This window comes from Bos mutus, chromosome 2 (assembly GCF_027580195.1).
Source record: "Bos mutus isolate GX-2022 chromosome 2, NWIPB_WYAK_1.1, whole genome shotgun sequence".
Lineage (NCBI taxonomy): Eukaryota > Metazoa > Chordata > Mammalia > Artiodactyla > Bovidae > Bos > Bos mutus.
In genome coordinates, this window is record NC_091618.1 from 125,408,628 (window position 1) to 125,419,077 (window position 10,450).

The 10,450-nt window shown below is 35.6% G+C and overlaps 1 protein-coding gene across 1 annotated transcript in view; it reads left to right on the forward strand.

The window, feature by feature from the left end:
- FSIP2 (fibrous sheath interacting protein 2) overlaps positions 1–10,450 on the forward strand; it is a 161,318-nt gene that overhangs the window by 108,988 nt on the left and 41,880 nt on the right. Inside the window, 1 exon segment of the mRNA XM_070360818.1 lies at positions 135–9,072. Within this exon segment, the coding sequence (XP_070216919.1) occupies positions 135–9,072 (8,938 nt within the window).

Consider the following 10,450-nt stretch of genomic DNA (forward strand, 5'->3'; position numbering starts at 1 on the left):
ACATGTTCTCTTTATAACCATGATGGTATCAAGCTATGCATTGTTTGATATAAAACATCAAATGTTACCCTCTGTTGCATCATTGAGTAGATAGTTACATGATTTTCTTTTCATTCCTGCTTGCCTCAAACCAGGTAACTTCTGAAGAACTGAATAGCATAATTCAGAATGTAATGACCTGGGTTGTGGCTACAGTTACCAGTATATTATACCCAGCCATCACAAAGTATGAAGAAAGGTTGAAAAATAATACATATCCAGTGTCTGACGACTCTGTCCTCTCCTCAGATAGTTCAAGTTTTTGTAGCACATGCAGTGAAGAGTTTACTTACGGAAGCTACACTTCTGCAACAACTAAATCATTTAAGAGAGAGCCCTGTGCATTTGCAGTTGACATATCAGTAAGGAGACCAACCACACCATTAAAGCCATCTGCCCATGTGGAAAAAGCAGTTGTGGGAAAAACATGTCACATTACAGGACAATCTGTAACAAATGAACTAAAACATAATGAAACAAACATGGTATATACATACCCTGACCTCAGAAGTTGTAAATCTGATAGTCATCTTCTAGCATCACTTGAAACAGACACAAAAAAATCAAAGGATGCTACCACTGAAACAGATGGTTTAGAGAATCCACCGTTTTCTGATCAAAAAGCAAAAGCCGTGAATGAAATGAAGAATTTAAAGAATGTTTTTGTTAACTTTAAGTGTCACTTAAAAGGAGAAACTGAATTGATTTTGGAAAGCATTTTTCAAGAAATAATGTCTGATTTAACACATGCCATTCCCTCTATTTCTTCTGTTACTGCTGAAGTTTTTGTTGACCAAAGTGAGCCTGTAAGAGGAGACTTGGTTTCCAATACTGATATCTGCTCAGTAGCTTCAGAAATTGTGGAAAATATGCTTGAGAAACTACAGTCTGCAGTTGAGAAAAAATGTGTCCAGATATATTCACAAGAAGATTTACCAGTCAACATTCAACCAAGCCTAACACCCAGTGGAGAATCTCTCACTCTATCATATGGAAAACCTTTAATAGCTTCAGTGCCTTCTACTGCAGAACCCATGTGTGATGTTGCAGAGGATATGGTGCATGCCATTTTAGAAAAGCTGATGACTCTTACAGCTAATAAGCAAAGTAAACTTCCTCATCTTGAAGAGGCAACTAAACTTTCCCATCAGCAACATATGACAGACCCAACATATATGTGTCATATAAAAGCCAACAAAAATAAATGTAATCCTGAACTTGATGCAGCTAATGTAATTGTTAAAGAAAAGATACATAATTTAATGTCAAATATTCTTTCCCAGTCCTCTTTGGTTGGCTATATAGAGGAAGCAATCAGCACTATACTAGGATATGTACAAACTGAACTTAATAATGAGAGACTTATTGCATCTGAAGAAACAGTAGTACTCCTTAAGTTGCTTGATGATATCTTTACTCAGCTACATCAGGAACCAGTAAAAGCTGGTAATCAAAAATGTAGACATTCTAGACTGAGAAGTCCTTCTAACACTGATGTAAAGTACAGACTCACTGGCACTAGATTTTCTAATGGCCCTAGGTCTGGAAGACCATTTCCACCTATTAATGTTCCTGGCATGGTCCTTTATTCTGAAGATGATAATGAAGAAGTAGACAGAATTGTGGAAAATGTGCTTGATTCATCTTTCAAAGATGAAAAAGCAAAACCACAAGAACAAATTCCTGAGCATTGGTTTACAAAAGGAAGCACTTGTCTAGAATTCCAAAGAAATAGCAAACTACCTACAAAGCCTGCTTCTCCAAGAAGCAAAGCTACATTTCACAGTTGCAGGTTAAGGACTGAGCTACCATTTTTTAAGGATAGAAAAATTTTGAAGGAAAAACCCTGTTTGAATAAAGACATTTTATTTTTCAGCCAAGATCAAAAGCATCAAATACAAAAGGCTTCAGAAAACACAGTTAAAAGTATTTTAACAGAAATGCTCAAGGACATATCTTCAGTTCCTCCTGGTCACTTAGAAAGTAGAACTGACAAAGCTTCAGTTCATGTTTCAGAAAAACCTCAAGAACCATTACATCAAGAATGGATGGACCAGCTGTTTTCTGTGTCAGAAATTAGTACAGTAGCTCAGGAAATAACAGACACTATACTAAACATACTTCAAAAAGCAAGCTGCATTCCCAGTACTACCAAAAGTTCCATTTCATCATCAGTTCATCCAGCTTCTCTAGAGAGTCCTGACACTCTCCACATGGTCAAAGCAGCACCAAATAAAAAGCCACTAAAAATATGGTTCGACAGTGAAAAGAAAATGAAATATTTGTCTTCACTAGATGGAGATATGGCAAAACCTTCCCTGTTAAAATCTAAAGAGAGTGAACCAAAACCTGCAGATGAAATTACTGATAAGATCATTAATGCAGTTTTTAAAAAGCTGAAGTTATTTATTTGTCCAAAATTGCAAATGGGCTTCAAACCTTCACTTGCAGACAAATCTTCATTACAGTCTCAACTTAGTACTTACACAGCTAAAGTGGTAAACATCGTTTTGCATGCTATCCAGAATGAACTAGAACTCAGTGAGAAAAACCTAAATCTTAGGGAAAGAAACTATACCAAATCCCTCACAGGTAAAGGATGTTTTACTGACACTAAGAAATTAGAATCTCTTGTCTCAGATCTCAATGATGACATCATGGAATCACCATTATTAACTTGTATTTGTGAAATATTATCAAGTGGACATCCAGATCAAAGCAATATTTCACTCTCTTCAGATAACTCAAAGCCAACAGCTTCACATGGATCTGATAAAGTTGATAAAGGGAACATTTTGCCAAGCAGACAGGATAAAAAATCTTTTTACAAAATTTTAGCTACTCCATGTGCTCTCCATAGTGTCATTAATGGAAAAGATCTGAAAGAGAATTCCAGATTACAAGTGTTAGATAATATTGGGGAAACACTCTATGAAATGTTATGCAAGCTCATAGGGGCCCACCCTCACTGTCAGCCATCTTGTTCTAAGGTAAGTAGAGAGAAGACAAACAAGAATCAGCAAAGAGCCACTGAATTGCAGTCTAATATTCAGCTCATTTCCACAACAATTTTGGAATATATCATTGCAAAATTATGTAGTGTCGACACAGATACTAGTTCAGTAAGTTCTGGATGTAAAGCTACCTCAGAGTCTCTCGATATTGACAACCTATCACTTACTTCAATTATTGAGGAAATGGCCAAATGCACTGACATAATCTCCAGCATAGTTTCCAGGATGGTTCAAGAGGGTGATAAAGAGATAACTAAAAGCACGGAAAAACCTATTGCTCCCAAGTCTTCCAAAACAGGGAGTGCAAAAGAAATGCATTCAAATAAGCTAAAAGCGGTAGCTTCAGATATTCTTAATATGGTTTTTGCTAAACTGGAAGGCTTTGCCAATGGAAATTTAGGAACTCTGGATTCTACTAATGATGAAAATAAAAAAAGCAGTAAGATGAACGTGGAATGTGAAAGCTTCAGTGTTTTTACAGACATACATGAAGAACTATTGCAGTCAGCTTTATACACAAATGCAAAGAAAGTATCAAGTGCTATTTTGAAAGCTATTCAAACAGAATTAAATATGAACTCGTTAGATTTGAGGACAAGTGTGGAAACACCACCACCTGAGAAACAAATGCTAGAGAATATAGTCAGTTTAATCTTAGATGCAGTATCCTCAGATATGCTTAATGAAACTGAATCTGAAGAGAGAGACAGTGAAACTTATGGATACAGGCCAATCTATGGAAATTTTCTTCCTGGTGGAGCTGAATCAGATTCATTTCTAGAAGATGCTACAAATGCAGAGAAAGAATTCATTGGTGAGGAAATACCACTAAGAGAAGAAACTCAATCAAATTCTCTTCAACAATGGGTTCTAGAAAGAACCTTAAACAAACTTGAAGTAAAGCTCAAAGAACCACAGAAATCTCCAATTGTCCCCATTATAAGAAATATTTTGAATGAGATCTTTCAAAATGCTTTGGTCAGTCAATTAAATATGCTTTTTCTCTCCCATTCTCTTTTAAGCGACATCCCTCCCAATGTTGACAAGCCAATTGCTCAAACGTCTGTTCCATTTATAGATAAAATGATGGTGTCTGAAGCAGATGTAACCATAGTGGCAGATGATGTTGTTACAACTGTATTTGATAAACTTTATACAGCTGCTAAGACAGAGACAATTGCAAGTGAAAATAGCTATAAAACCATCACCTTCTCAGCAAATGTTTCTTTCCATGAACGCACCTATGGAAGAGGAAAACCCTCCATCACTGCACTGAACAAGAATCCTTATACTCTTCAGTCCAGATTCAATATTGGCAGACAAGCTAAAGGAAACATAGTTGAAGATATTGTGCAGGCAATATTAACAAGTTTAGAAACTTTTGTAACTTCCAAAGTAGAGTCTCTTTTTTGTCCCCAAATCAACTTCACAGTTCCAATGGCTTTACCTGTTCAACAGGGTAAGAGTACAATAAGCAAAGCTTTGTCAGCCAAAGATTTGTATTCTGAGGGTCAGCTTTCCTCTTGCTCAGTGGATAATGTTATGTCACAAAACACCAACTCATTTTGTCAGGTCTCTTTGAACAAATTAAATATATATGCAACAGAAGTGGCCAGAAAAATTTTAAAAGGAATCAAAAATGAATTAGATAAAGAGAAGGAAACTCCTTTCTTAACCAATAACATTGTGGTTTCTGAAAGTATTACAAGACAAATTGTTAACACAGTGTTAGATATTGTATCATCCAAAGGAAAATGTGACAAGAACAGTTTTGACAAAGAGATCAGATCAGATCAGCAAGAAGGTATTATTGAAAAGCTGTTTAAGAAGATTGAGTATCGAAAAGTACTTCAGTTTCAAATACAAGATACCATTGAAAGTGTCTTATGTGATATTTATGAAAAAACACTCAACCAGAATAATCTCTCATTTGCCACACCCACTTTGAAATGTACCATAGCTGGCAAACATTCCAGAGCAAATTCTGACACTGAGGGTGTAAATAAAATTCTTCCAAAGTTTTCAGTTCCTAAATCAGATGTTATTTTGATATCCAATGATATAGTAGATGTTGTACTTCATAATCTCAGTTCTGCTGTCATGCTTAGCATAAATGCAAAGGATCCTACTTCTACTAGATTGCCTCTGACCTTTTGTGATACGTTTTCAAAACTACAGTGTCAACAGTCTCTTCTTACGGTGTCAGAAAGTGAAAGAAAAACAGAGCATTTTCCATCTTCAAAAATTCTTAAACCAGCTTATGTTAATGATAGCCAGATAACTATAGTAGAGAAAGAAGACCCCAAGAAATCTGTTCCTGACCCATGTGAGGAAAGTGCTAACTTCATTACTCAAAATATTTTTAATTGGTTAGAATCATTTGCCACAGAAAGAATAGATTCATTTATTATGCTTGCTTTCCAGCCTAAAGAAAAGTCATTTGTGAGACCAGAACTGGAAAACTGTAAGCAAGATGGCATCATCTTTCATGAACCAAGCCAGGTGGAAGCAAATGTGAATATTCTGAAAATATCAAATGAAACTATTCTCAGCCAAGAGCTCACAGATTCCACTTTTGCCAGTTACAGAGAAAAACTTGGATCTACAATTCATCTATCACAAGCTCATCTTAAGGAATATTCTGACATCATTGCCAGTGCCATTTTGAATTTTATTAAAAATGACTTAGACCTTGAAATCCAAAAGATGCATCCATATCCAAACAATGTTTCATTCCAAGAAATTACCATTGTAAGTGAAATTGTCAATGGTATCTTAAAGAGTTTACATAATAAAAGAGCTGCAAAGGATATCAGTTTTTCCTCAAAAGACAATCCTAATTTATTTTCACAGTTAACCGTATCAAATGAAATATCACTGGGACAAAAAGCTCAGGAAAAAAACACCAAACTGTCTCTGTTTTCAAAGTATCCGTTAGAACAAAACCAAATGGCATTGGAAAGGGAAAGCCAAAGAATTATTTTAGAAGAATTATTTATGAGAAATGAAAAATCAAAACAAAAAGAAAGAACTGCATTATTCAGTGCAGTAGAAGAAGTTTTAAGTAAAGTGTATCAAAAAATAATAGAAATCATAGGCCATTTGCCTTCCTTTAATGAAAAATCCCACTTTAAAACATCAGACATAACACAAAATAACTTCTGTCAATCACATATCAACAGTACGGCAAGTGACATAATTGAAAATGTTTTGGGGAACATGTACTCTGTAATCATGACATCATTATATGAAAATAATGAAGGAGAACCAGCTGACAAAAATATTTTACCAAAGAAATCACCATGCATCAAAGAAACTAAAGCAGGAATAGGAAGTAGTGTCACTAGATTTGTGCTACCACAGGTTTATCATTATGCAGACAGTCAAAATATCTCTCTATTGGAAAACACATTTTTACGATATTCACCATCACAAGTGGGGAAAGATTTAATCCAAGTGGTTCTCAGTAAGATCACAAATTTTGCTTCATTTTATCTTGAAGAGACTGTGTCCCATGAAAATTGTTCTGATGAGTTGCAACCTTTAAGACTACACAGTTCTAAAGTGAGCCCTAAGCCAAGTGTTAAAACAAGTTTAAAAGCAAGATCAAAAGTTACTCCTTTGCCTAAACTTAGAACAAAACCACACATAGGACCTAGTCATGCTAAGGCCAAGAGCAGGACCAAATCAAGTCCTGGAGAGAAGACCCCAAAAGATGTCTGGTCCAAGACTGATATTGGGCTGCCACACATCCTGTCAACAGGAGATGCCAAAAACTTACTGGAAATGAAACTGCCTACTTCGCAACTAAAAATGTATGCCAAGGATATAATAAGTAATATCCTGAAAACAACTGTTAAAGAATTGGAAAAGGTGACACGAGCTAGAGCAATGGTAAGTAATAGAGCTTTACCATCTGATCAAATCATGGCAGCAAATAAAATAGTTACTACAGTTTTGCAAGGATTATATGCCATCAATAACCACAGTTCAGCTAAACCTGTCAAATTCTCACATCTGGATGAAACCAAACGTTCACACGGAAATGAAGGTGCAGAGTCTCTTGCCAGACCACAAGCCTGTTTCTACTTGGAAAATGTTTCTTCACAGTTAGAGCAGATTTTTCCTAAAGAAGGTATATTTAAAAAAATGTTTGACAAATGGCAAGCAGAATCAAATGACATGGAAAACGAAAAATGTAAGCTCTTAATGATAGCTGAAAATGATTTGACTGAAATTTCAATAAAAGCAAAAGAATTAGAATATTCTCTTTCGCTTTTAAATCTGCCACATCTTGAGGACTGTGAAAATCGGTTTTATAGTTGTTTTAAGGGAGCTTCTACTAGAGCTGAAAACAACAAAGCACAAATTAATATGTTTGGAAGGGAAATTGTTGAAATGCTGCTTGAAAAATTACAGCTGTGCTTTTTGTCCCAGATGACCACCCCATATGGTAAAGAAACTCCAGCAAATAGGAAAGAACACATTACTACTAAAAGTAAATATGGTTTTCCAGCCAAGGACATCCTCAGCAATGTACCAGTATATAACACTAAAACCAAAGACCAAAGTGCTTTGGGCTCTAGCAACCAGATTGTTCGAGAAATTGTAGAACGGGTTTTAAACATCTTAGAGTCATTTGTGGACTTACAGTTTAAACATATCTCTAAATACGAGTTTTCTGAAATAGTGAAAATGCCTATAGAAAATCTTTTTCCTGTCCAACAAAGACTATTAAGCAAAAAGATGTTGCCAAAGTTACAACCATTGAAAAAATTTTCTGATGAATCCAAGTCAAGTACTATTGTTTCCAAGGAAAATGTACAGAATACCCTTCTACAGGTTCATTCATTCCATTCAGAATTACTTACATATGCTGTTAATATTGTCCACAACATGCTTGGTGTAATTAAGAACAAGCTAGACAAAGAAATAAGCCAAGTGGAACCATCTTCCGTCAGCATATTGAAAGAGAACACTGCAGCAAGTGAGATCATTGGTACACTGATGGACCAGTGTGCTCATTTCAGTGAGTCTCTAATCAAAAACCTTCCCAAGGAAAATTTCTTCCAAGGAGTAGAAAATACTTACATTGTTAACCAGGTTGAATTAGCAACTGATACAAAAATGCCCATGTCAAAGTTAAAGGAAGTAAGTTTTGGGAATAATCTTCCACAAAGCAGTGTTCCAGATTTGGGTTTTTATTCAGAGGAAAATATGAAAAAAAGGTATAAGTCTTCATCAAATTTACCTTCATATTCCAGAGCCTCTGTAGAAGACACAGTTAGAAACTCAGAGCCAATGAGAAGGCCTGATTCAGAAAATAGACCTTCATCTTCTAGAAACAAAGTGCAAGACACTATCCCAAAGGAATCTGACTTGGGCTATTTTGATCAAGCTATGAAAGGAAATAGCTACCTCCCTGAAGGGAGTGTCTTACAAAAACTGTTAAAGAAAGCAAATGAATCCACAGAAACAGCATTAAAGCAAGTAATGTCATTTATAGAAATGAGAAAAGGTGAAAATCCAAGGGTGTTTCATTATGAGATCTCCAAACCAGTTATTGAGCCTAACCAAATTCAGACAAGTGTTTCTCCACTCAAAATTTGTTTAGCCGCAGAAAATATTGTCAGTACTGTGCTGTCAAGCTATGGATTTCCAAATCAACCACACATTAATGAAAGCACGGAAACAATGAAACCATTTTTCATATCAAAGCAAGACCCTTTGTCTGAAACATCTGGAGGACAAAAGAATGAGGAGAAAAGTCTGCTTAGAATGTGGGATAAAAGAATCAGCTATATACTTGAAGAAGAAAACAAAAAAGCTGAGGTCAAAAGGGAAGATTTTTCTTTATTGCAAAAATGGGAAAATAAGAGTTACCTGAAAATAAAGACGCTGAAGGAAGTTGAAGTCATTGCTTTTGCTGACCATGAACTGGGTCCAAATGAAATTCACCTGGTATCCAGACATGTCACAACATCTGTGGTCACATATTTCAAGAACTTTGAAACTAGAGGTAAGTAAGAGTGGGCTTAATTTACAAAGAAAATAATCAGATATATATAAAAGAGCTCCAGTTCAAGAAGCTTCATTTACTGTTTTTCTGAAAACAGCCTTAGAGGGACGGTGTTTAATCACTTCTTAATACAACAGAATACTAAAAAAAAAAAAAAGTTAAAAATTCATATGGTTTGAATCTGAAAAGGTGTATTGCTCATTTTTCCATATCTGCAGATGAGAGAAAATATGACTATTGAAAAGCGGGAAATATTGATTTGAACATGAGGTCTGAGTTCTAAACATTTTTAAAGTTGTCATGCATGACTTATTTATAATTATACCAAACGTACAGGTAACTGATTGAAAGTTGTGTTTCAACTTTAAGGTGGACAGTTGAAGTCATTACTATGATTAGTCACAGTTTGTAAGAACAGTGATATTAAACATCTTGTTTTGTTTGTATTACAGTATTATTATATTCCTTTTAGGTATAATACTCTAAACATATCCTTGAAAGCATTTTTTTAAGAAGGTGAAAATATATTTATCTATATGTATATTTAGCTTCTCAGATGGCTCAGTGGTAAAGAATCTGCCTGCCAATGCAGGAAATGTAGATACGTGGGTTTGATCCCTGGGTCAGGAAGGTCTCCCAGAAGAGGAAATGGTATCCCTCTCTTGTATTCTTGCCCAGAAAAATTCCATGGACAGAGGAGCCTGGCAGGCTGCAGTTCACAGGGTTGCAAAAGAGTCAGACACAACTTAGCGACTGAGCATGGATACATCTGTATGTTTGGTTGAACTATATGATAGCCACTTTATGTCAAACCTGGTAATTATTGGCAGTTTCATAAAATTCCATCTAATACTATTATAGCCTTGAGCTGGATCATTAATTCCAGTTGCCAGTAATTAATTGCTACTTTACCAGTCTAGATACATCACTTCACCATCATTGAAATAGTAGAATACATATTATCAGTCCTAACTACTTGTACAATGAGGCCATTTCCTATAATTAAAACTGGTATTATTTCAAGGTGGACAGTTGGGTGTGTCTGCAGTTCCAAGCTTATAAGTATAATTTCTTCAAGTACAGCCTAACTGAACTTAAAGAATAAAGAAAAACAAAGAAGATAGGAGAAGATAAGATTCGTAATCCCATCCCATTGGTATTTGACTCTGTGGTGGTGGTTTAGTTGCTAGGTCTCTGACTCTTTTGTGACCCCATGGACTGTAGCTCCTCTGTAAATGGAATTTTCCAGGTAAGAATTCTGGAGTGGGTTGCCATTTCCTTCTCCAGGGGATCTTCCTGACCCAGGGATCAAACCTGTGTCTACTGTCTTGGGAGATCAGATTCTTTACCACTAGCCCTTTCCTTCTATCACGTCTCT